The sequence below is a fragment of the Ornithorhynchus anatinus genome, chromosome 19 (assembly GCF_004115215.2).
Source record: "Ornithorhynchus anatinus isolate Pmale09 chromosome 19, mOrnAna1.pri.v4, whole genome shotgun sequence".
Classification (NCBI taxonomy): Eukaryota; Metazoa; Chordata; class Mammalia; order Monotremata; family Ornithorhynchidae; genus Ornithorhynchus; species Ornithorhynchus anatinus.
The window spans coordinates 1963734-1988665 of NC_041746.1; the positions used below are offsets into that span (position 1 = coordinate 1963734).

General features: G+C 55.3%; 1 protein-coding gene across 1 annotated transcript in view; it reads left to right on the forward strand.

The window, feature by feature from the left end:
• RYR2 (ryanodine receptor 2) overlaps nt 1-24932 on the forward strand; it is a 232928-nt gene that overhangs the window by 163535 nt on the left and 44461 nt on the right. Inside the window, 12 exon segments of the mRNA XM_029047213.2 lie at nt 2004-2244; nt 3989-4076; nt 6537-6629; nt 7360-7530; nt 9002-9061; nt 9999-10133; nt 12139-12174; nt 12985-13097; nt 13599-13695; nt 15178-15281; nt 16897-16948; nt 19232-19285. Coding sequence (XP_028903046.1) covers nt 2004-2244; nt 3989-4076; nt 6537-6629; nt 7360-7530; nt 9002-9061; nt 9999-10133; nt 12139-12174; nt 12985-13097; nt 13599-13695; nt 15178-15281; nt 16897-16948; nt 19232-19285 — 1244 coding nt within the window.

Genomic DNA, 24932 nt, shown 5'->3' on the forward strand with positions numbered 1-24932 from the left:
GGGAGCCCCGGGAGGTCGCTCAGTACGGCGCTCTGCACACGCTAGGCGCTCACTGAATGCAACCAAAGGAATGAATGAATAGGGAGCCCCGTGAGGTAGAGGGTCCCCAACCGTTTCAGAAATCAACGGATCGATCACTAGCACCGACTGTGCGGGGAGAGGACGGTAGTGGAAATAGGCACAATAATATTCATTCTTTCATTCAGTTGTATTTATTGAGCCCTTACCGTGTGTAGAGCACTGTACTGAACACTTGGGAGAGGACAGGAGAACAATAAACAGATGCAACCCCTGCCCACAACGACCTTGCAGACTAGAGGAGGAGTTGGAGATTAATATAAAATAAATTGCCGCTGTGGGCGCAAGCGCTGCCGTGACACTTGCCGAGCGCTTCCTCTGTGCCAGGCACTGTACTAAGCACCGGGGCAGATGCCAGATGGTCAGGCTGGAATCCTGGACTGACACCTCAGCCCCACCCAGGGCCAAGAATGGCAGAGAAATCCGGGCCTGGCTCCGTCCATCTCGGCTCTTCTCACGCAAACTTTCCCTTCTCTCCCTAGTCCCAAGCGCTTAGTCAGAACTTTAGTAACTCTTCCCGCTGCGTGACTTCCCCCCCCCCACCCCGCCCCGGAAGGGCCGGGTCCCCCCGCTTTTCAGAGATTAGCCGTAAGCCTAGCGGATTTTCATAAAACGGTCCGTCGAACCGTGCGAAGCAAATGGTTTCCTAATACTTCCCGCGGCGCATTGCATCAACCCGAGGGATTCATTCCGAGGAAGTCACCGAGACCGGAACGAAACGCAACGGAAACGGTCTGGATGGGAGAAACAGGCTAATGATTTCCGAACCATAAACGGGTGCCTCTCCGAGAATGCTGAAATCGCAGCGGGGAACGCGTGATGTTAACACTTTCGGAGTCATACGGCGCTCTGGGAAATCCGAGGCTTGTCGCATCAGGGGTTTGCGTTGTGAACTTTCGGCCCGGAGAGGGGGGCCGGGTATCGATCCGTCAGTGGTATTGGCTGAGCGCTGACTGCGTGCGGACCACTGGACCGAACGCCCGGGAGAGCGCGATACCGACGCCGGAGTCGGTGGACGCGTTGGCGGGGGAGGAATCCGAGGCTCGGGGAGGTTGATGGGTTTTCCCCAAGTGGCCCAGCTGTAGGGAGGCGCGGCTGGACTAGAACCCAGGGCCCCCTTGCCCCTAGAATGCCTCCCCTTGCGAGCTACGGAAGGGGGAACGGTTCGATTAGTATTCGTATTCGATCAAATTTATGCGTATTCCACTGTATTTATTGAGCTCTTACTGTGTGCGGAGCGCTGCACTGAGCGCTTTGGGATAGTACAGTAATAATAATAACGTCGGTGTTTCTCAAGCCCTTACTACGTGCCGAGCACCGTTCTAAGCGCCGGGGGAGATACGGGGTCATCGGGTGGTCCCACGTGAGGCTCCCCGTCTTCACCCACGTTTTACAGATGAGGTAACCGAGGCACCGAGAAGCGAAGTCACTTGCCCAAAGTCACACGGCTGACGGGTGGCGGAGGCGGGATTAGAACCCGTGACCTCCGACGCCGAAGCCCATGCTCTTTCCACTGAGCCACACTGCTTCTCTGCAGTCCGTTGTGAGCTCGTTGTGGGCGGGGACTGTGTCTGCTGTTACAGTGTACTCTCCCAAGTGCTTAGTACAGCGCTTTGCGCACAGTTAAGCGCTCAATAAACGCGAACGGGTGAACAGACACGTTCCCTGCCCACCGCCAGCTTACAGTCTAGAGGGGGAGACGGACATCAGCCTTTGCCCAGCTAGTTCGAGGCAAGGGAGCCCCTTTTTCCCGAAAGAAGGATTTGCGCCCTCCGTTTCCGCGGGGAATCCGGGGTCCGGGGGGGACCGGCCGACCTCCTCTCTTCCCCGCCTCGTGCCCCGCGGACGGTCGGCGCTCAGTGAGCGCTGCCGACGCCGGGGCGGTGGGCTGAGCGGAGCCCCTCCGTCTGCTCCCCCCTCCCCAGTGTTCTCCCAGCCGATCATCAACAAGGTCAAGTCGCAGCTGCTGAAGACCCACTTCCTGCCCCTGATGGCCAAGCTGAAGAAGAAGGCCGCCACCGTGGTGTCGGACGAAGACCACCTGAAGGCCGAGGCCCGGGGGGACATGTCCGAAGCCGAGCTGCTCATCCTGGACGAGTTCACCACCCTGGCCCGGGACCTGTACGCCTTCTACCCTCTGCTCATCCGATTCGTGGACTACAACAGGTCCGCCCTCCGTCCCGCCCCTTTGCTTTTTATCAATAATAATAATAATAATAATAATGGTATTTGTGAAGCACCTATCACGTGCCAAGCACTGACCCAAGAGCTGGGGTAGGTACACGTTAATCGGGCCGTGCCACGTGGGGCTCACAGTCTCAATCCCCGGTTGGCGGACGAGGCAACCGAGGCACAGAGAAGGGTAGATACCGGGTCACCAGGTTGTCCCACGTGGGGCTCCCAGTCTTCATCCCCGTTTTACAGATGAGGGAACTGAGGCCCTGGGAAGCGAAGGGGCTTGCCTGAAGTCACAGAGCCGACAGAGGCCGGAGCCGGGATTAGAACCCACGTCCTCTGACTCCCACGCCCGTGTTCTTTCCGCTGATCCGTGCCGCTTAGGCTTTGCAGTGCTTGCTGCGTGCCAGGCACTCTTCTAAGCGCTGGGGTCGATACGAGGTGATCAGGTTGGACACAGGCCCTGTCCCACGTGGGACTCGCGGTCTCAATCCCCATTTTACGGATGAGGACGGCGAGGCCCAGGGAAGAGAAGTGACTTGCCCAAGACAAGGGGCAGAACCGGGACTAGAACCCGGGTCCTCCTGACTCGCGGGCCTGTGCTCCATCCACCCTTACCCTGGCCTCCGTCGGGTTCCTGGCGAGGGTTTGCTGTCGGAGCGCTCTGCCGGGCGCCCGATGGGGGCAGAGCACCGTACTGAACGCCTAGGGAGTGCAGAGCACTGAACCGAATGCCCAGCGGGTGGAGAACGCTGTAATGGGGAAGCAGCGCGGCTCAGTGGGAAGAGCCCGGGCCTCGGAGTCGGAGGTCACGGGTCCGACTCCCGGCTCTGCCGCTCGTCAGCCGTGTGACCGTGGGCGGGTCGCTTCGCTTCTCCGGGCCTCAGTTCCCTCATCTGTAAAATGGGGATTAACCGCGAGCCTCACGTGGGACGACCCGATGACCCTGTATCTCCCCCGGCGCTTAGAACGGTGCTCTGCACGTAGTAAGCGCTTAACAAATACCAACAGTATTATTGTTACGAATGCCTAATAGATTAGCACCAAATCGGATGCCTTATGGTGCAGAGCACTCCACTGGGTACTTCCTGTATGCAGGTCACCGTACTGGATCCCTAATAGGCGCCGGGCACTGTAATGAATGCCCAGTGGGATGCGGTGCCCTGAATCGGTTGCCTGACGGGTACGGAGAACTGGCCCGGGCACTCGTCACGGGACTGGATGCCTCCTCTGTGCCGAGCACTGTATGGAGCACCTAGGAGCGGAGCACTACTCAGAGTCCTCGGGAGCACGGGGCGAAAGCGAGGGTCGGAGAGGTGGGCAGGGGCAAACGGCGCGTACGCAGCTGGGGAGGATCTGCGGGGAGGGCACCAAGCCGTAACTTGAACTTCATAGAAAAGAGACACCAAGATCCAGCGAACCTCCCTGCGACGGAGCTAATGCCAATCGGAGCACGTCTGGGTGCAGGTGCTTTAGCTGTTTTTCATCCGTTCGTTCAGTGGTATTTATTGAGCGCTTACTACGCGCAGAGCACTGTGCTAAGCGCTTGGAATGGACGGGTCGGCACCGGCTACAGCCCCCGCCCATCGACGGGCTCACGGTCTAATCGGGGGAGACGGACAAAAACAGTAGCGGTAAATAGGATCGCGATGATTTCAGAGAGGTCTCCGAGGCGACGGGAGATAACGGGGAACCGCTTCCTCTCCCCCCCCCCCCCCCCCCCGGTGCCATTCAGGGCAAAGTGGCTGAAGGAGCCCAACCCCGAGGCCGAGGAGCTGTTCCGCATGGTGGCCGAAGTCTTCATCTACTGGTCCAAGTCCCACGTGAGTAGCCCGGCGGGGAGGTCGGGATCCACCAACGCCCCCGTTTCATCCGGGAGCCGACTGGGTCCGGCTCCTGGCGGCCGGCCGGCGCGGTGCCCTTCGACCTAGGGGCGCGGGGCGGCGGCGGACGTGGGTTGTCGCGGCCCGAGAGTCCGGCTTCAGGGTCACCCCGGGGCCGCCGGCGTCTGCGCGTCCGCCGGTTGGGGGCCCCGTCCTTAAAACCGCCCGGAGACCGTCCTGCCGGTCCTGCCGGTCCCGCCGCTGCCCAGAGGATCACCGCTAGCACCTCCGTTACCGGCGTTCTTCGACCGTTATTCGTTCGTTCGATAGTATTTATCGAGCGCTTACTGTGCGCGGAGCACCGTACCGAGCGCTCGGAATGGACAGATCGGTAACGGATAGAGACGGCCCCTGCCCTCCGACGGGCTTCCGGTCTCATCGGGGGAGATTGTGAGAAGCGGCGTGGCGTAGTGGGGCGAGCACCGGCCTGGGAGTCGGAAGGTCGTGGGTTCTCGTCCCGGCTCCGCCACTCGTCTGCTGGGTGACCCTGGGCAAGCCGCTTGGCTTCTCTGGGCCTCAGCTGCCTCATCTCTAAAACGGGGATTGAGACCGCGAGCCCCACGGGGGACAGGGACTGTGTCCAACCGATTTGCGGGTATCCACCCCAACGCTCGGTGGAGTGCCTGGCACATAGTAAGCGCCTAACAGATAACCGTAATCGTAACGAGAAGCAGCGGGGCTCAGTGGACAGAAGACAGGTTTGGGAGTCAGAGGTCGTGGGTTCCAATGCCGACTCCGCCACTTGTCAGCCCCGTGACTTTGGGCAAGTCACTTAACGTCTCTGTGCCTCAGTTACCTCCTCTGTAAAATGGGGATGAAGACGGTGAGCCCCACGTGGGACAACCTCATGACCCTGTATCTCCCCCAGCGCTTAGAACAGTGCGTGGCACATAGTAAGCGCTAAACAGATACCATCATCATCATTATTATTATCATTATTATTACTGCTACGGTTATTACTAGTGTTCGGCCACTTCCACTAGTACTCTTTCTAACACCACTATTACTAGTTTCTGACGACCCCCTAATATTGCTAATTACCAATTTACTAATACTCTGTACTATTTTTTGAGGATAAGACCGACTGTGCTGCAGAATTACTAATCTTCTGTACTCTTTTATGAGGATAAGACCGACTGTGAGCTCTGTGGAGATGATAGAGTTGTCTTACCTGGTTTGATAACCTTGCGTTTACCCCAGCGCTTAGCACCGAGTAAGCGCTTAGCAATAATAATAACGTTGGTATTTGTTAAGCGCTTACTATGTGCAGAGCACTGTTCTAAGCTCTGGGGTAGATCCAGAGTAATCAGGTTGTCCCGCGTGAGGCTCACAGTCTTCGTCCCCATTTGACAGACGAGGTGACTGAGGCCCAGAGAAGTGAAGTGACTTGCCCACAGTCACACGGCTGACGAGTGGCAGAGCTGGGATTCGAACCCATGACCTCTGACTCCCAAACCCATGCTCTTTCCACTGAACCACGCTGCTTCTCTGTTAGATGCCCTGATTCTTTTATCATTCTCATCCCCGAGCGATCTCGACCGCCAGCCTTTACGGTGACGGTAAGCACCTGAGCCTCCGGTCGCACTTAGAGCGTACATTTTCTCAATCCGTGAGTTCTGGAGACTTTCACAGTCGGCGTCAGAGCTGGGCGATTTTTATTTCCACCGGGAGACCGGAGGGAGAAGAAATCAGGCCAGAGTGAAAGGAGAGCTCGAGAGAGCGATGAGGAGTGGCTTTAATGCCTTACGCTCGTGATGCTCAAGGGGGTAGAGAGGCCTAGTGGAAAGAGCTCGGGTTTGGGAGTCAGGGGACCTGGGTTCTAATCCCAGCTCCACCCACCTCTCTGTTGTGCGATCTTGTGCCTCAGTTCCCTCATCTGTGAAGTGGGGATGCAGACCATGCACCCCACGTGGGTGAGAAGCAGCGTGGCTCAGTGGAAAGAACACGGGCATGGGAGTCAGAGGTCATGGGTTCGAATCCCAGCTCTGCCACTTGTCGGCTGTGTGACCGTGGGCGAGTCACTTAACTTCTCGGTGCCTCAGTTCCCTCATCTGTAAAATGGGGATTAAGACTGTGAGCCCCACGTGGGACGACCTGATTCCCCTATGTCTACCCCAGCGCTTAGAACGGTGCTCGGCACATAGTAAGCGCTTAACAAATACCAACATCATTATTATTATTATGTGGGATGTGGACCGTGTCCAAGCCGATCATCTTGTAGCTACCCCAGGGCTCAGTACGGGGCTCGCACATAGTAAAGCACTTAGCAGGTAGCATTAAAAGCAAAAAAACCAAGGGGATCCTGAGAGCTGAACCCCGCGGATTTTCCCTCCCTGAGGAAGAACGTGGACTCCCCCAGGACAAACACCCGCCACTAAAATCTCCCGCCTTCCTTTTCAGAATTTCAAAAGGGAGGAGCAGAACTTTGTGGTTCAGAATGAAATCAACAACATGTCTTTCCTCATTACGGACACCAAGTCGAAGATGTCAAAGGTACCGTCTCCTCCGCCACTCTCCCATTTTCATTCCGCCGCCCCGGTCCCCGGGGCTTGTTTTCTGGGGGTTGATTTGGAGGAGGGCGTCGGGTAGGAAGGTTCTGACCTTTGATCCAAAATGTCCTGAGGGTTTTCCTGGGTCTTGGTTCTCTAATTGATCAGTCAGTCAGTGAAGAGTCGTCTTTGAGTGTCTCAGCCAGGGTAAGGCAATAAGAGCTTGGAAGAGGGCAGCAGAAGTCAGAGACCCTGCCCCTTCTCTTCTGGAACTTACAGTCCAACGAGAGAGATAAAAAGACACGAATGACTTACTAAAGAGGGTGGCTAAAACCTGGGAAGATGGAGATTAATCCGCGAAGGCCGCCCGGAGGCGGTGGCCTTTCCGGAAGGCTTTGAAGATGAGAAGACCCGCGGCCCCACGTGGGACGGGGCCCGGGGCCGACCTGCTTATCTTCTACCGACCCCGGGGCTCAGAACGGTGCTCGGCACTTAACCGATGCCACAGTTATTACCGTTCCACCGTACCGTCGATCGTGTACCTCGATTACCGCAGTTGCAGATCCTCTTTCCACGGCGCTCCCCCCCCCCCTTAGAGTGTCAGCTCCTCGAGGGTAGGGGGACGTGTCTCGGGGGCCTCTTAAGTTTCCCAAGGTCTCGGGACCGGGCAGATTACCCGGGGAGCGCCGGAGAAGCTCCTTCCCCCGACCCCCTTCCCGCCCTCCCTGTTTCAGGCGGCCGTTTCCGACCAGGAGCGGAAGAAAATGAAGCGGAAAGGGGACCGCTACTCCATGCAGACCTCCTTGATTGTGGCGGCCCTGAAGAGGTTGCTCCCCATTGGGCTGAATGTCTGCGCCCCCGGAGACCAGGAATTAATCGCGCTGGCCAAAAACCGATTTAGCCTGGTAAGTGTCCGTTGTGGCAGTCGGTCGTTATTTACCGAGCACTTACCGTGCGCAGAGCGCTGTACTGAGCGCTTGGGAGGATGCGATGCGGCTATTCGACACATCCCCTGCCCACGGTGAGCTTGCAGTCTAGAGGGAGAGCACCGTCATTGTCGATCGTATTGGTTGAGCGCAGCGTGGCTTAGTGGAAAGAGCCCGGGCTTGGGAGTCAGAGGTCACGAGTTTGAATTCCCAGCTCTGCCACTTGTCAGCTGTGGGACTGTGGACAAGTCACTTCACTTCTCCGGGCCTCGGTTCCCTCATCTGTAAAATGGGGATTCACTGTGAGCCTCGCGTGGGACGACCCGATTCCCCTGTATCTACCCCGGCGCTTAGAACAGTGCTCTGCACATAGTAAGCGCTTAACAAATACCAACATTATTATTATTATTATTCTTGTGTGCAGGGGACTGTACAATACAACAGTAAGTAGACACATTCCCTACCCACAACGATCTTCCAGTCTAGAGGGGGGAGCTTGGTCTACTCTCCCTCTGAGTGCGTTGAGCGTCCGAAGTCGAACAGACCTTGAATGGGTGATGTGGAGACGGGCGCTTGAAAGCACAGCCGACGGAGCGAATGTTCTGACCGAGCAAATGTTCAATCAGTCGGTTTGGTAGCGACGTGGCCTAGTGGATAGAGCACGGGCCTGGCAGTCAGAAAGACCTGGGTTCTAATCTGGGCTCCGCCACTTGTCTGCTGCGTGACCTATGTGTGGACGGGACTGTGTCCAACCCCATGACCTTGTATCGACCCCAGCACCCAGAACGGTGCCTGGCCCATAGTAAGCACTTAACAGATACCACAATTATTATTATTAGTATGCAGTCTGACACCTAATTGCAGTGAAATTCAAGCATCGGTTTCCCCCGAAACAGTCCTCGGAGAAATGGTCGCAAGAGTGACCCCCAGCAGTGTTTTCCGGGAGCGGAATCTCCCCCGAAAGCGTATTAGCTATTCTTGGGGGGCCGGGGCTGTGAAGGGGAAATCACCTTGAAGGAATTTCAGAAGGAATTAGGACTCTCAGGATTCTCCCCGTTTGCCTTATTCAGACCCTGAAGGCGAGGTGACTCTCTAAACATCTCCCGCTCTCTTGGCAGCCTGTAGCTTCTTTATGGTCACTGGGAGGCCGTCCTATCTCTAAAACGATAATGACGGCATTGATTGGGTATCAACCTTGTGCTACGGGATGAGATGGATACAAGGACGTCAGACTGGACGCAATCCCTGGCCCGCGCGGGGCCTCACAGTCCAAGGGGGAGGGAGAACGGGCATCACATCCCCGTTTTACGGGTGAGGAAACCGAGGCCCAGAGAAGGTGACTCGTCCGAGGCGATCCAGCCGGCGTGACGGACGCCTGACTCCTAGTCCTGTGCTCTTGCGTTTCCTTGCCGAGCTTTCCTTCCGGCTGACGATGTCCCTTTCTTGACAGAAAGACACGGAGGACGAAGTCCGAGACGTCATACGCAGTAACCTTCACCTGCAAGGCAAGGTAAGGGAGGAGCCACTCCTCTGGGCCTTCCCTTCTGGGAGGCCCCACCTCGCTCCTTACGCTCCGTAACCCCCAACCCATGGTACTTATTGAGCGCTGACTGTGGGTAGAGCCCTGTCCTAAGCCCTTGGGGGAGTCCAATAGAACAGGCGTGTCCTCCTTACAATAGCGCAAACCGCAACCCAATCCACGGTATTTATTCAGTCGATCGCTTGTATTTATTGCGCGCTTACCGTGTGTGGGGCACTGTACCGAGCGCTTGGGAGAGTACAGTATAGCACCGATCGGATGCCCACAGCGAGCTTACAGTTCAGAGGGAGCTTGGATAATTTGTACTCACTCGGTACTTAGGGCAGTGCTTGGCTCATGGTAACTATTATTATCATTACTGTTAAAAGTGGACGTGTAGAGGAGTAAGGGTTGAAAGAGAAAGAGGTAGGAGGGCTGCGGGAAGGCGCCAAGGATGGTTCATTCATTCAGTCATGTTCATTGGGCGCTTACCACGTGCAGAGCACTGTCCCAAGCTTGGGAGAGCACAATATCCCAATGAACACATTCCCTGCCCACAAAGAGCTTACACTCTAGACGGCGAGTCGCTTTACTTCCTTGTGCCTCAGTGACCTCATCTGGAAAACGGAGATTGAGACCGGGATCCCCACATGAGACGGGGACTGCGTCCAACCCGATTTGCTCGTATCCACCCCAGCGGTCGGTACGGTGCCTGGCACAAAGTAAGCGCTTCACAGTTGCCGTCATTAGACGGCAGAGAGGTGCGAAGGAGAGATCTCGGCGCAGGGGGTGGTCCGCGGTGAAGAGCAAAGAAACCCTTTCCCAGCGACCCAGGAATCTCGGTCTCCGGTCCCGAACGCTGCTGACGGGACCGGAAGGTCGGGGTTCAGCCCGCCAACCCCGCCCATCGCCCTCCCTGTGCCCACAGATGGAAGACCCGGCAATCAGGTGGCAGATGGCCCTCTACAAAGACCTGCCGCACCGGACCGATGGAGCCTCGGACCCCGAGAAGACGGTGGAGCGCGTGCTGGACATAGCCAACGTGCTCTTTCACCTGGACCAGGTTAGCCTCCCCCTGCCTCCTCGCGTGGGGCCGAAGGTCGGAGAGCCGGTCGGCTCCGTAGGGGGATCCGTCAGTCGCTCAATCATATTGATTCATCCGTTCGCTCAGTCGTATTTGCTGAGCGCTTACTGTGTGCAGAGCACTGTACTGAGCGCTCGGTCATAATAATATCTGTGATATCTATTAAGGGCTAACTCTGTGCCAGGCATTGCTCCAAACAGTGGCATAGATACAAGCTAATCGGGTCGGATGCAGTCCCTGTCCCACGTGGGGCTCGCGGTCTTAATTCCCATTTGACAGATGAGGTAACTGAGGCACAAAGAAGGGAAGTGACTTGCCCAAGGTCACCCAGCAGACAAGTGGCAGAGCCGGGGTTAGAGCCCAGGTCCTTCTGACTCCCAGGCCCAGGCTCTAGCCACTGAGCCCCGCTGCTTCTCACCTCTAGCGCGTCCGTTTGCAAACTGCTTTGGCTGTTTCTGTCGATTCCATCTCTGGGTCCAAAATCCAGGCCCCTGATGACTTTCTCCTTGGAACCCCTGTTTTGGACTCTGCCATCCTTACGGACACCCTGTGACTTAGCTGTCCTGGAGAGGAAGCAATTCGTCGTATCCTTGCGGAGGAGAAATCGGAAGACGGCTTTTTTTAGTGGATTTCTACAGATGCACCGGAGCCCCCCGCCGTCGTTGTGTCGCAAGGCCGAGGGGACCGAGGACATTTCCAGAGACAAGAGGGACGGCGGTGCAGGCTGGCTGCTGGCGGGAGATAAGATTCAGGGGTCCCCTGTCTTCCAGTTTCAGGAAGACCCATTCCCAGCTCCACGGGGGAAGGGGAGTATCCTCCCTTCTCCCGCAATGGCGGACCCAGAATGGCCACCGAGACCCTTGGGCCACTATAGGACAGACAACATGAGGGTCGAGGTGGGGTCACAGGTGCCCAGTAATCCTTCCCCCACTGCCCTCCGATCAAAACAGGACCAAGTGGATTTCTCGGTCGTCCGGCCTGGACTTCTTTTAAATGTTTTTTAAGCATTTACTATGTGCCAGGCGCTGTACAGAGAGCTGGGGTAGATACGAGCTAATCAGGTAGGATACAGTCCATGGTCCCCGTGTGGCTTACGGCATCAACCCGTTTTACAGATGAGGTGACCGAGGCGCGGAGAAATGAAATGACTTAGCCAGGGTCACCAGCAGACAAGTGGCAGAACTGGGATTAGAACTCGGGTCCTCTGCCTCCCAGGCCCGTACTTTACCCAGTAGGTCATGCGAGCTCTGGGTAGATACCAGGTAATCAGATTGGACACAGTCTCTCAGGTGGAGCTCACAGTTTTAATCCCCATTTTACAGATGAGGCAGCGGGCACAGAGAAGTAGCGACTTGCCCAAGGGCACACAGCAGACAAGTGACAGAGCTGGGATTAGAATCCAAGTCCTTCCGATTCCCGGCTCTGGGCTCTGTCCACTAGGCCGCTCTGCTTCCCGTGGAGACTGGCGGCAGAAGATGCTCATCCTCTCCCACTCAGTGGGATCAGAGCATCATTTGGACGTCTTTAATTCATTCGCTTGTATTTATTGAGTGCTCGCTGTGGGCAAAGCACCGTACCAACCCTGGAACCACTGGGTGCCGATGACAACCTCTAGGGTCACATCCATCGAAGGATCCCGATCGGGAATCCCTCCTCTGCGTCTGCACAGTGATACTGCCTGACGTAAACCCAAAAGGTGCGGGGGTGCTTCATCCCGCCTGCCCCGCGGAGGACCTACCCCAACCGAAGATTTCGTCTGCGACACAGAGATTGGGGCCGCCGCTGAATTCTCCTAACGAGGCAGATGGCTGTCACTGATGCGCGAAGAAGAAGAAGAAGAAGAAGAAGAAGGAGACTGCCCCCTCGTCCAACCCCCGAGACCTGAAACTGCGATATCCGTTGTGGCTTAGTTATTTTAGTCTCCTGCGTTTCGAGATGGCCTGGAAAATCCCAATCTAACTCCCCATCTTTATTTCTTTTTCAGAAACCGACTTATATGGGCCGGAGATATTACAGTATGGGAAGTACAGAGTTGAATTGCGTAGACGCTGCCAGTTCACTGACGATTTCTTCGGGGGTTGCTCGCCTTTATATAAAACGGGCGGCGGGCCCCGATTCCCCTCTCGGCGCTGAAAAAACTAGTCTGCTCGGTCCCTTCTCTAGCTGAAATATCGGGTTTAACTTATTAGAGACCCTTTACTAATAGAGGTAGCCTTAACATTTCATTTCACTCCCTGATATTCATCTACTCCTGTTGCACGTGTGACTGCTCTGATTTCTTTGCCGTCTGAATCGAGTAACTTAGTTGAGCGATGTAGTGGTTTTTCTTAACATTTCGCTAACCTAATGGAACTCCTCTCTCCTTCCTCTAATTCTCTGCCCTGGAAGCCAAGCCGGTGTTTTCTTCAGCTGTTCGTCCCTCTCTCGGTTCTGCTCTGAGATGTTGGAAGAGCCTCCGCACAAAGAAGTGGGATTAGGATCCCGGGTGCTACTAGCTTCTGAGGCGGATTTTAGGGGCTGGGGTCGAGCTGTGTTCTTCCAAAAGAAAGAGGGTTTTCATGGTCGAATGGCGAACCGGGGCTTGGCCTGGTATTTCCTTCGTGGGGTATTCAGGCTAGAGTTGGCTTGGCTTCAGAGGCACAGAGCGTTGGAGGAAAAGGTCACTGTGAGGGTCGCGAAACAGGCTCAACTGCGGTCAAGGCGTGGGTTTCCCACTGATGGTCGTGGAACGGGACTTCCGTCTCGAGGTCCATCGTCCGGTGTGGGGTCTGTCGTGGCTCGGTGGTGGTTTAGTGCTCTCCTTGATTTACTGCTCTGCTTTCCATATCAGGTGGAGCATCCTCAGCGATCGAAGAAGGCTGTGTGGCATAAACTGCTGTCCAAGCAAAGGAAGAGGGCGGTGGTGGCCTGCTTCCGGATGGCCCCGCTGTACAACCTGCCGAGGTAAGAGCCGGTCGCTGGAGGCTCCGTCACGGGAAAAGGTGGTCCTGAATAGGAGTAAACTGGGGCTCTTCACCGTGAGTGTCGAGGGCCAAAATCCTGTAGGGATTTCAGAGGGTTGGGGACTGACGGGGGATAAGTGTCCGAGAGAAACACCGAGAGAGGAAAGTGTCAGAGAGAAGAGAAAGGGGACGGGTGGCAGGCCGGAGAGCTGCCATTTTGGATCTTTTCAGCCCCGACTGGAAACACTCAGGCCTTGTCAGAGGTCCGGAAGTCCGGCTCACACTGAGGAGCCGTCGACTCCCCCTTCCCCGAGATGCTGCAGTGTCGCTGAAGGTTGTCGATCAGAGGGGCTGGTTGGAGTCGCTCAAGCGGTTATTGAGGACCGTATTTTCCTTTCGCTGTTGTCCCGTTAGCCAACGTCCAATTCGGCCTGAACTCGAGTCGGCCACGGCCACCTCGGGGGCGAAGGAATCGGTGGTTCTGAAATCCTCTCTTTTCCAGGCACCGGGCCGTCAACCTCTTCCTCCAGGGCTATGAGAAGTCTTGGATCGAAACCGAAGAGCATTACTTTGAAGATAAGCTGATCGAGGATCTGGCGGTAGGTTTTTGGCGGGGGAGGCACGGAGCTCGAAGGGGAGCCTGGCGCGAGAAGGTGGAGGGAGTGAAGGGATTTTAGCAAATGCCCTCAAGTCCTGGATGAGGCCGTTGGATAGCTGGGGGAAAAGATGTGATTTTCAATTTTCGAAGGAAATCATCATTAACCAGCACTTGGAACGAGATGTAGGGGGTTTGTGGCTTACCGCCATGTTGGATTACCCCTTTGCTCTCTTTTTAAGGTCTATCACTCACATTTTAAACCAACAAATGAGAGTTATTTGCACTATTGAGTAAAGTGCCGAAATGAGGGGTAGAAAGTAACTCTTTGTAACATAAAAAAACCCCTCCGTTGATGGTCCTTGCAAGAAAGGGGCCCATGGCAGGCGTATCTGGTGGCGATGAACCTCCCAGTGGCTCCATCTGCATAGTCATAATAATAATAATAATAAAAAAATGACATTTGTTTAGCGTTTATTATGTTCCAAGCAGTATTCTCAGTCCTGCGGTAAATACGATGTAATCAGGCCAGACACAGTCTCTGTCCCACATGGGGCTCACAGTCTAAGAGGGAGGGAGATAATAGGTATTCAATCCCCATGTTACTGAGGAGGAAACAGGGGCCCGGAGAAGTGATGTGGCTTGCCCAACGGCACACTGCAGGCAAGTGGCGGAGTCAGGATTAGAACCCCGGTCCTGCCCAGGCCCGTGCTCTTTCCGTTAGGCCATGCTGGTCCCATGTTCCAGATGACTAAGCCCAGTGGCTCCCAGATAGGTTTAATTTCGGCCTTCTAATCTCTAGGCTGTGGAGATCATGTCCCCGAAAGGAAGCAGGGGACGAAGTAGAAAGAGCACGGACCTGGGGGTCGGAAGGACCTGGGTTCTAATCCCAGTTCCTCCACTTTTCTGCTGCGTGACCTTGGTCACTTCACTTCTCTGGGCCTCAGTTCCCCCATCTGTAAAATGGGGATTATGACTTTGAGTCCTATGTGGGACAGGGTCCGTCTCCAACCCGATTTAGCTTGTATCTAACCCAGTGCTTAGAAAATGCTTGACATAGAGTAAGCGCTTAACAAATACTATCATTATGATGGCAGTCAGTCGATCGTATTTATTGAGTACTTACTGTGTGCAGAGCACTGTAATAAGAAGAATTGTGGTATTTGTTAAGCGCTTACTGTGTGCCAGGCACTGGCCTAAGTGCTGGGGTGGATATTGTACTAAGTGCTTGGAAAGGACAATATAACAATATAATTGACACATTTCCTGCCCACAACCAGCCATTTAACCCACTGGGGAGGAATCTCTCTAAACTGTAAGCTGGTTGTGGGCGGGGAATGTGTCAGTTTATTGTTAAATATACTCTCCCAAGTGCTCAGTACAGTGCTCTGCACTCAGTAAGCGCTCAGTAAATACGATTGAATGAATGAATTTCTCCGGGCGAAATTTCCCGATTTGTTTTGCCCCTCCCCTCCTGTCCCCGTAGAAGCCGGGCACTGAGCCGCCTGAGGAGGACGAGGCCTCCCGGAGAGTGGACCCGCTTCACCAGCTCATCCTCCTGTTCAGCAGGACTGCGCTGACAGAGAAGTGGTAGGTGGGCACGGGCTCTGGGAACCGCCCCGCGTGCCCCCAGAATGCCAGGGGGAGGGCGGAAGAGGCTCCGCCACGTCCTCAGACGCAGCGAAAGCAGCGGCAGGATTCATTCGGCGCCTACGGTGGGCCTAAGTGCCGCCGAAAACCCTGCGGAACAGTTCCCAAGAGAGAGTCAGACGCAGTCTCTGGCCGGTGGGGGGGGGACTCGCGGGCTCACAATTGGGGTGGGGGGCCGGGATGGGGCTGGTGATGGATGCAAGAGGGACGACGAAACAGTGCAACTCAAAATGGCATCTGCTTCCCCATTTCAAACAGCCTCAGGGAGCCGGGAGCGGGTCACTGGAAGGCCTGTGATCCCCGAAAGAGGCGGAGATGGGGGAGGGTGGGAGGGAGGAGAGGATGTTTGGGCATCAAGGCAGAGTCAGGGAACCCCCCCACCTCCCCCAGCTGCTGAACTGGGGGAGGGCGGACCGAGGTCTCTCTCCCTGTGGAGCCCACCAGAAGGGGAAGGGGAAGAGTCGGTCAAAGGAGACTTTGTTGACGATCCATTCGGAGGAGCAACGCTTTGGAAAAATGCAGTTTAACAGAGGCTTACCCCATGCCAAGCACTGGGCTAAGCACTGGGGTCGATTTCCCCTCCCCCGCAGGGCTCACAGCCTAAGAGGGAGGGCCAGCAGGGGTCTTATCCCCATTTTACGGATGAGGGAACCGAGGCCCCAGGAGGTCGGGACTTGCCCGAGGTCACCCAGCAGGTCAGTGGCAGAATCGGGATCCAAAGCCAACTCTCCCGACTCCCATTCCCGTGATGGGACACGGGCCCTGCTCCCTCTGTGATGGGACGTGGTGCCTCTTCCGTCCCGGAGGAGGGAGGGCGAGGAATTTCCAAGGCCAAAGTCGCCGCCACGAATCTCCCCTTCTTGAACCGGCACTTCTCGGAGGCCGTGTCTTTCCCCAAAACCTAGCCACTCATCTAAAAATTGCCTCATCAACGTACAGATCAGGAGGAAACCCTATTCCGGACCTCGGCTAATGACTGGGCTGAAATGATAATAATAACGATAATAATAATGATGGTCTTTGTTAAGCGCTTACTATGTGTCAAGCACTGTTCTAAGTGCTGTATAATTATGGTATTTTTTAAGCGCTTACTATGTGCTGAGCACTGTTTTAAGTACTGGGGTAGATACAAGGTAATCAGGTTGTCCCCCGTGGGGCTCACAGTCTTCATCCCCATTTGACAGATGAGGTAACTGAGGTGCAGGGAAGTTAAGCGGCTTGCCCGAGTGGCAGAGTCGGGATTAGAATCCACGTCCTCTGACTCCCAAGCCCGGGCCCTTGCCCCTAGGCCACGCCGCTTCTCATCCAAGCCGCGTTTCCCTGCCAGGCTTTGGATGCCTCCTCTGTCCTCATTCGGCAGCTACCGAAATCACCTGCGAATTAGAAATAAGATGCAGGATCCAAGAGCAGGCAGCGTACTGAGCTGTTGCGCTCGTCTTTTAGGCTTGTTCGGGTCGTTGACCGCAGAGCGAAGCCCCATCTGAGGCAAGGGGTTCTCTGTTGACGCATGTGTACGTAGAGGTGGCGTTGGTGGTATTTTCTCTCTTTTCCACAGCAAACTGGAGGAAGATTTCCTGTATATGGCTTATGCTGATATCATGGCCCAGGTAACTCTCTTCCCTAACTGCTTTTCTCTCTGTTAATAATAATAATGTTGGTATTTGTTAAGCGCCTACTCTGTGCGGAGCTCTGTTCTAAGCGCCGGGGTAGATACAGGGTCATCGGGTTGTCCCACGTGAGGCTCCCAGTCTTCATCCCCATTTTCCAGATGAGGGAACTGAGGCCCAGAGAAGTGAAGTGACTCGCCCACCGTCCCACAGCTGACGAGTGGCAGAGGCGGGATTCGCCCCCACGATCTCCGACTCCCAAGCCCGGGCTCTTTCCACTGAGCCGCGCTGCTTCTCTGTTGTTCCCCACGAAGCAGAATGACGGTCCCGATGACTTTCTCAAGTTTCCCCCTCTAGAGTGTAAGCTCGCTGTGGGTGGGGAATGTATCTCTTGACTCTCATTTTTTTAAAATGGTATTTGCTAAGCGCTCCCTAGGTGCCAGGCACTGTACTAAATGCTGGGGATAGATACAAGCTAGTCAGTCTTCATCCCCGTTTTACAGATGAGGAAACTGGGGTACTTGGGAGTTAGATTGTTCTCTCCCAAGCGCTTAGTGTAGTGCTCTGCACACAGGAAGCGCTCCATTCCAAGCGCTTAGTACAGTGCTCTGCACATAGGAAGCGCTCAATAAATACTATTGAATGAATAAATCGATTGATTAAGGATTCGATTTGGGCGGCGAGCCCTCGTGCCAACCACCCTCAATTCTTTCAGGGTTCAAGGTCTCGGCTCGATGACGAAGTAGATTTTTAGGTCTCCGCTCTTCTGGTAACTGGCGGAAAGGGCTTTTGGGTGGAATTATTTTGTTTGTTAGGCCCGTGTCCTGTGCCGTCTGGCTCGTCTCTCTCTCAATCAATTGGGTGTATTTACTGAGCACTTAGTACATGCAGGGCAGTGTACTAAGCACTTGAGAGCGCATACTATAATAGAGTTGGTTAGATGACATTCCTTGCCCACAGTGAGATTAGAGGGGAAGACGGACGTTGATATAAAGAAATAAATTACGGAGACGTACAGAAGTCCCGCAGGGCTGAGGGAGGGGCGAGTCAAAGGTGCAAATCTAAGGTCAAGGAGACGAGGAGGGGAGTGGGAGACGAGGAAATGAGGGCTTAGTCTGGGAAGGTCTCCGTCGACTCATTTCCCGTTTGCCAGTGGGCCAGCAGATCAGCACTATTTAATGAGCGGCTACTGAGTGCGAGACACCGTGCTAAGCGCTTAGTACAGTGCTCTGCACACGGCGCCCAATAAATACCTCGGATCGAAAGTATCGGTCCTGCCGCCGCACCCGTGGGAAAGCGTCCCCAGGTGTCTGGCGTTCGCTCGGCACCGGCAAAGGGAAGAGCTCCTCGCCCCCACCTCCAGGTCGTGCTCTCTCTGCTCCACGATAAATAGCGTCGGTCGATGGCTCGATCAGACCGCTTCCCTTGAGCCCACTTCCCACCCCCGACTTCCCGTCGGGCTCCAGGAAGACCCAAATCCCCAAGACGTCCCGGGATGTTTTCAAAAGCATTCTGCCGATGAGACCCAAGTCCTCGGCCATCTGGCTCATCTCTCTCCATTCATTTCTCTTCCCGTTTCCCTGGGGAACACCTGCGTTGCGTTGTCAGTCAGGGGTATTTGTTGAGCGTCTCCTGAGTGGACGACAAAACACTATGCTAAATGCTCTGGAGAGAACATGGGCGCAAAGTAATGATAATAATTATGGTATTTGTTAAGCGCTTACTATGTGCCGAACACCGTTCTAAGCGCTGGAGTACGTTCGCTGCCCACAGGGAGCTCGCAGTGTGCTGGGGAGACAGACTACAAATAATAATAATAATAATAATTTTGGTATTTGTTAATCGCTTACTCCGTGCAAAGCACTAAGCGCTGGGGAAGATAGGAGATAGGTTGGACCCGGTCCCCGTCCCTCAGCGGGCTCACGGAGGAAGAGTTGATGTGGGGAGAAGGGATTAGAAATGGATGCATTAGAAGTGCAGCGTGGACGGGGTGACCCTTGTCAGCTTTGTGACTGTGGGCAAGTCACTTCACTTCTCTGTGCCTCAGTTCCCTCATCTGTAGAACGGGGATGAAGACTGGGAGCCTCACGTGGGACAACCTCATTCCCCTGTATCTCCCCCAGCGCTTAGAACAGTGCTCTGCACGTAGTAAGCGCTTGACGAATACCAACACTGTTATTATCGTGACCTCAAAATCCTGACGATAAAGCTGTAGACACAATAGCCCTTCCCTTCCTCTTTTAACTCACCCTCTCCTCGTTCCTCTTCTTACCGCGGAATCAGAGCTGCCACGACGAGGAAGACGACAGTGGCGAAGAGGAAGTCAAGAGTTTTGAAGTAAGAAGGACTTTTGGTTTTTCTCCCTCCTTCCCCCCCTTCGTGCTCTCCCCCTCCCCCCCCCCCCCTGCCCCCGCCGCACATTATTTCACACCTCGGACCTGACATTTCCGTTTCTCACTTCACGGCTTCCCGCAGCTTATCGTGTCTATGAACTGCATGTCCGCAGCTGGGTTGAGGAGCCCGAACACCCCCTGCCCTTCCCCGCCGCCCCCCCGGCCGGCTGAGGCTAAAGAAAAATCCCGGCTAGGGCCAGCCGTTCCCCGAGTCCGGCCCACGGGCCCAGAACCGCCGCTCAGACGCGCCTCCCTCTTCGGTCACTTCCACGACCTGCCAGCCTTGGGGGAGAAGGGGCGACTGTAGCCCCCCTCCTACCCCATCGCTTCTCAGTCCACCCCCTCAGCTCCCCCCATCCCGAAACGTTTCACCCTCGCGCGCTTTCCGGGAGCTCAAGGACGGAGACAGAGGTGGGGAAGTCTTGATTTCCCACACCGGGCAGGTGACTCTGAAAAATGAGAACTCCGCTCTATTAATTACCCTCCTTTCTCGTCTGCTGGGTCCATTTCCATGAAAAGAAAAACCCCCAAAACAAACCCAAAAAGAATGAAAAGGAACCAGATCACTCTTTCCCTCCAAGGACCGTCCTCTCGGTTAGGCTTCCGGAGTTCTGAATTCGCAATCGGAAAGGAGTCCCTCGGTAAAATGAAACCTAGCGCAGTAGGAGGGTATTTATCGAGCGCCTACTGAGTGCAGAGCACTGGGCTAAGCGCTTGGGAGAGGACAGCTGAAGCAAGACACACATTCCCTACCCTCGAGGAGCTTCCACTGTCACGGAGAAGGGAAAAGGGAAGGGAAGAGATCGGGAGTCTAGTCAGAATCACTGGCTAGCAGCACCTTATTTCGGTTGGAGCTCAGGAGAGAGGTTCTGAGGAAAATCAATCAAGGACTACCGAATGAGGACAGAGCTCAAACAGGAAGCCGAAATTCCCGGGCAACGTTGGTCTCTACAAGACAACGGGGTTTGCGTTGTGTGAATAGAAGACCCAAATGTATTTGATTCTCCCCCGCCCCCCAAAGAGTGAGCAACAGAGCCCATTGTTTGTTAGACTTCCTCGTGTTGTTCAGTCTCTCAGTTTGTCTTCAAATCAATTCTGTGGCCCCCCTCGTTCACTGCTCTTTCTTGTCCTCGCCCTTCCTTAAGGTCACAGGATCGCAACGCAGCAAGGTAAAACTCTATCTCTGTGTGTGTGTACATGTCTGGGTCCCAGTTTCAGTTCTCTGTGGCATTTCCCTCTGTAGGCGCAACTTCGGAGATTTGTTTCTGAGGAAGGCCGACGAAACGTGGCCTCCTGGCTCCCGCCGCCAACCGTGGTCTGGGGCGGGATGGTGCATCGCCCGCCCTTCTTGCTCTCCGAAAGAATTAGTCGTCCGAAACTGCGACGGGCCGGTTCGCGGACAGATATCCCCTTAGCCAGGAAAACCGTCTTTGAGCGTCGTCTGATATTTCCGTCATTTACCTTTCGGACAGCAGAGTGGCTGTCCCCTTGACCCCTTGATCTTTTTTTTTTTTTTTTAATGGCATTCGTTAAGCACCTCCTATGTGCCCGGTACCGTACTAAGCGCGGGGGTTGATTCAGGCTAATCGGGTTAGACCCAGTCCGTGTCCCACGTGGGGCTCGCTGGCTTAATCCCCGTTTTCCGGAACTGAGGCACGGTGAAGGGACTTATCCGAGGTCACACAGCTGATAAGCAGTGGAGCTGGTGAACCCAGGTCCTCCTGACTCCCGGACTCCCGCTCTGTCCTCTAGGCCGTGCTGCTTCCTGGCCGGTCTTATTCGACACCCTATCCGGTTATTCTAAAACGGGTGCGGAAGTCTGAATCGCTAGGGCCATTCGGGTGCTTATTATGTGCCAAGCGCTGTACTAAGCCCTTGGGAGAGTATGATAGGGTCAGTAAACACCATCTCTACTCGAGCAGCTTACGGGGTACCGTGTGCAGAACACCGTGCTAAGCGCCTGGGAGGGTAGAATAAAGTTTTACCGGCACTGCCGTGCTACCTGAGCGAAAGGCGTTCGACTGGCGTGATTTTAATCGATTAGAGCAGTGGTCTGCGCACAGTAAGCGCTCAGTAAATGCGATCGATTGAATTCTCTAATCAGTCAATCCGTAGCGATGATTGAGCCGTGCGGGTGGCTCTGCTAGGGGCTTGGGAGATTACAGTGCAGTTATGATCCCTCTCCTCAAGGAGCTGACAATCCCGGGCCGGCAATTCCTCCCACGGCACAATAGTTGTAATACCGCCGAGAGGTGTGTTATTAAAATGCGTGTCGTAGCAATTCCTGATAGGAAATAAGAGGTTAGGAGGAAAATCGTTTAAAAATATATGGCTTCTGTCACATCAGGCCAAGTCCACGACGTTTGTGGAAAACGAAAGAGCTCGTCTCGAGCCTTCTGGGTTGACCGACGCTCGCTCCGAAACCCTCTCTGTAGTTCCTTGGCACCGCCCAGATGAGCAACGGAATGGTTGCGCAGTTGCATGGCGATCAGCCTTCCCAGGAAACAGACGCGTCACTTTTTAACAGCGGCCGGCTGTTTCCCTGTGTAATGCCAGTGAACTACGCGTGCGGAGTTGCACACGATCCTGCAGTTCTGATTGAAGCCAGCTTTCAGAAGCATTCCTGCCCACATCCCGGGAGAGACGACTCGTGGCTGCTCTCTGGGAATTGGGTTCCCCGTTGATCGGCCCGTTTTGTCGGTTTCTTTGGACCACAGGACCGACCTCTCCCCGCCCCAACCCCGGTTGCTTGTCGTGGGACGGGGGCACGATCCCCAACCCCAGGGGCGGTGACCCCGCCCCCCGGGTGCGGCCCCTCCGGGCCGGGGTGACCTGCGCGGTGTCGTTCACACCGTTCCGTCCCCGTCCGGAGCGTGTGGGGTGGAAGGGGCAACGAGAAAGCGGGCAGGCAGTCAGTTGTATTAATTGAGAGCCTACTTTGTGTAGAGCGCTGTACTGAGCGCTTGGGAGAGGACAATATACCAGTATCACAGACACAATCCGTGCCCACAACGGGCTTACAGCCTAGAGGGGGAGACTGACATTAGTAGAATTAAATAAATTGCAGATATGGATATAATTGCTGAGAAAGTGAAGTGCAATGGAGTCAGCAGACGTGATCCCTGCCCACCAGGAGCTTACAGTCTTGAGGGGGAGACGGACATTCAAGCGAATTGCAGAGGAGAGAAGAGGCAGAGTATAAGGATCTGTCCGTAAACGCTGAGGGGGTGAAGGCGTGAGATGTATCGCAAAGTGCCTAGTGGCTAAGGAACCAAGGTGATACTGAAGGGAGGGGGAAATGAGAGGTTTGGCGGCGTAGACGTCTCGTGCTGACGGTCTGAATTTCTGGGCGTCCATCAGTCCCTTCTTTACAATTCTCCGGTTGTCCGTGCACCGGCTATCCGGAAGAATCGGTCAATCAGTCGATCGTATTTACTGAGCGCTTACTCTGTGCAGCGCACCGCACTAAGTGCTTGGAAGAAGCAATTGAATTAGAGAACGCCGGGCAGCGTGCTATAAAAATAATAATAATTGTGGTATTTGTTCAGCACTTACTAAATGCCAGGCGCTGTCCTAAGGGCGGAGGTGGATACGAGCCAATCAGGTTGGACACAGTCCCTGTCTCACGTGGGGCCCGCAGTCTTCATCCCCATTTTTCAGAGGAGGTAACTGAGGCACGGAGAAGCGAGGCGGCTCGTCCAGGGTCGCACAGCAGACAGGTGGCGGAGCTGGGATTGGAACCCTGGTCCTTCCGACTCCCGCAGTCGGGCTTTAACCACTAGACCACTCCGCTTCCCGTTGCTTCACTTGGTCGCCCACCCTGGTCCCCGTGGTGGTGAGAGGAGGAGTGGGAGATTCCCAGTGGTGCTGGGGGGTCCGAGAGGGTAGAGGAGGACCGTGACTCGACTAGTTGACCAACGGGACCAACTTCCAGGAGGATTCTCCCAGAATACACTGCAGCGCGCGATGCCTCCGTCGAACCGTGTCGTCGCGACCCATCTGGGGGTCGGTTTTAGTGGACCGTGAGAACGGGTGCCCTCGGGGCTTCGCGTCTTCCGGACAACCGAGGTTTCTGCACATCTACTCCCCCATCACATCGCCTTCCAGTCCCGTAGAGCAGTCCCAGACAGAGCCAGAATGCCGCTCTTTAGCAGTTTTCCCTCTCCGACGAAACGACCGCACGCCTTCCGCCCTCTCCCGTCAAGGTCCGTGACGGGTGATGAGGCCCGTCCCCGAGGTAGACGACCCGGCGGTGCCCGGCACATCTGCTCAGCGCATTCAAATTTTCCGGAAGACCGCCGGTGGAGAGGAGTCGCCGCTTTGATCGGCCGCCAGCTCATCTTCCATCTTCTTGGGCCTTCTTCTCTCTCTTGACGATTATCTTTTGGCGGCGGTGTTGGGGCCGGGAGGGGGAAGGGGCGGGTGCATCGTCTCTTTCCATCCCCTTCCTGTCGCCCGGCTGTGACGGCGGGACAGGACCCCGGTGACTTTGTGCTATCCCAGCCCTCTCTGGCCCGAAGGGCCTTCCCGAGCGAGAGGCGAATTCTTTAGCCCGAGAAGCGGGCGCTCAGAGAGGACTCTGGCGCCGGAGAGGAAGTCAGAGGCCGTTGGGCCTCGGGAGAAGAACCGGACGGTCGTCGTCAGGGCCGTGGGTCGCCCGAGGAGCAGATGCGAGGATTCTCTTTCCGTTTTGCTGAACCCGTGCTGTGATGGTCGTGGAGTGGAGTGTGCGTGCGTGCGTGTGTGCGCGCGCGCGCGTGTGTGGCTTTGTTTTCGTTTTCGTTCTCGACCCCCCCCCCCCCCCCACGGGAAGAGGTTTAAACATGAAGGCGAACCTTTCAGACGTCAGCATGGCTACCTAACCAGCAGAGCTGCCCCATTTCAATTTTAATTTCGATTTTTCTTTTCCCCATTTCCGTGTTTCCATCCAGCCCCCGTCACGTCACTTCAGCGGAACTACGATTTGCCCGCAGGAGCGCTAACTGTAGTGTGGAAGCGGGGGGCGGGAGGGGAGGGGTTAAACACCCAAACCCCTGATCGATTTTGTTTCCGCAGCGTGATATTATCAAAGATTTAAGAGACAAATTTGCCAGCCTCAGCGACACCTCTCTGGTAACGGCATCGATGTCTGTGTTGGTTGCTTTTGATTTGAAGATCTTATTTCGTTGATTTTTCTTTTATTTATATTTTGGGGTTTCCCCTCCATCATTCGAGCCCATCTCTCTCTTCCGCCGCCCCTCTTCCCCCTCCTCGCCGCCTTTTGAGTTCCCGTTCCTTTTTCACATTCCGTAACGAGCTAGCCTTCATTTCTTTAAACCTCTTCCATCTCCCGGTGCCTACCGTCCGAACTTTAGATGGAAAGCGTACGGCTGATATCCCGGCTCCCTCTCGCTGCCGCTGTCTCTGCTCTTAGGTCGCACATGTTCTGGCCGCTGTGTTTTTCCGGACATGATACTAATTGACGGTTCATGTCCCATTGACTGAAGCTTCTGTACCAACCACCCCATTGCGACGGGGGCGGGGGGGGGGCGGGGAGAGTCCACCGGGCTCTATGCAACGTCCACTCTGCAGCTTACATCGCCCAGGCCGGC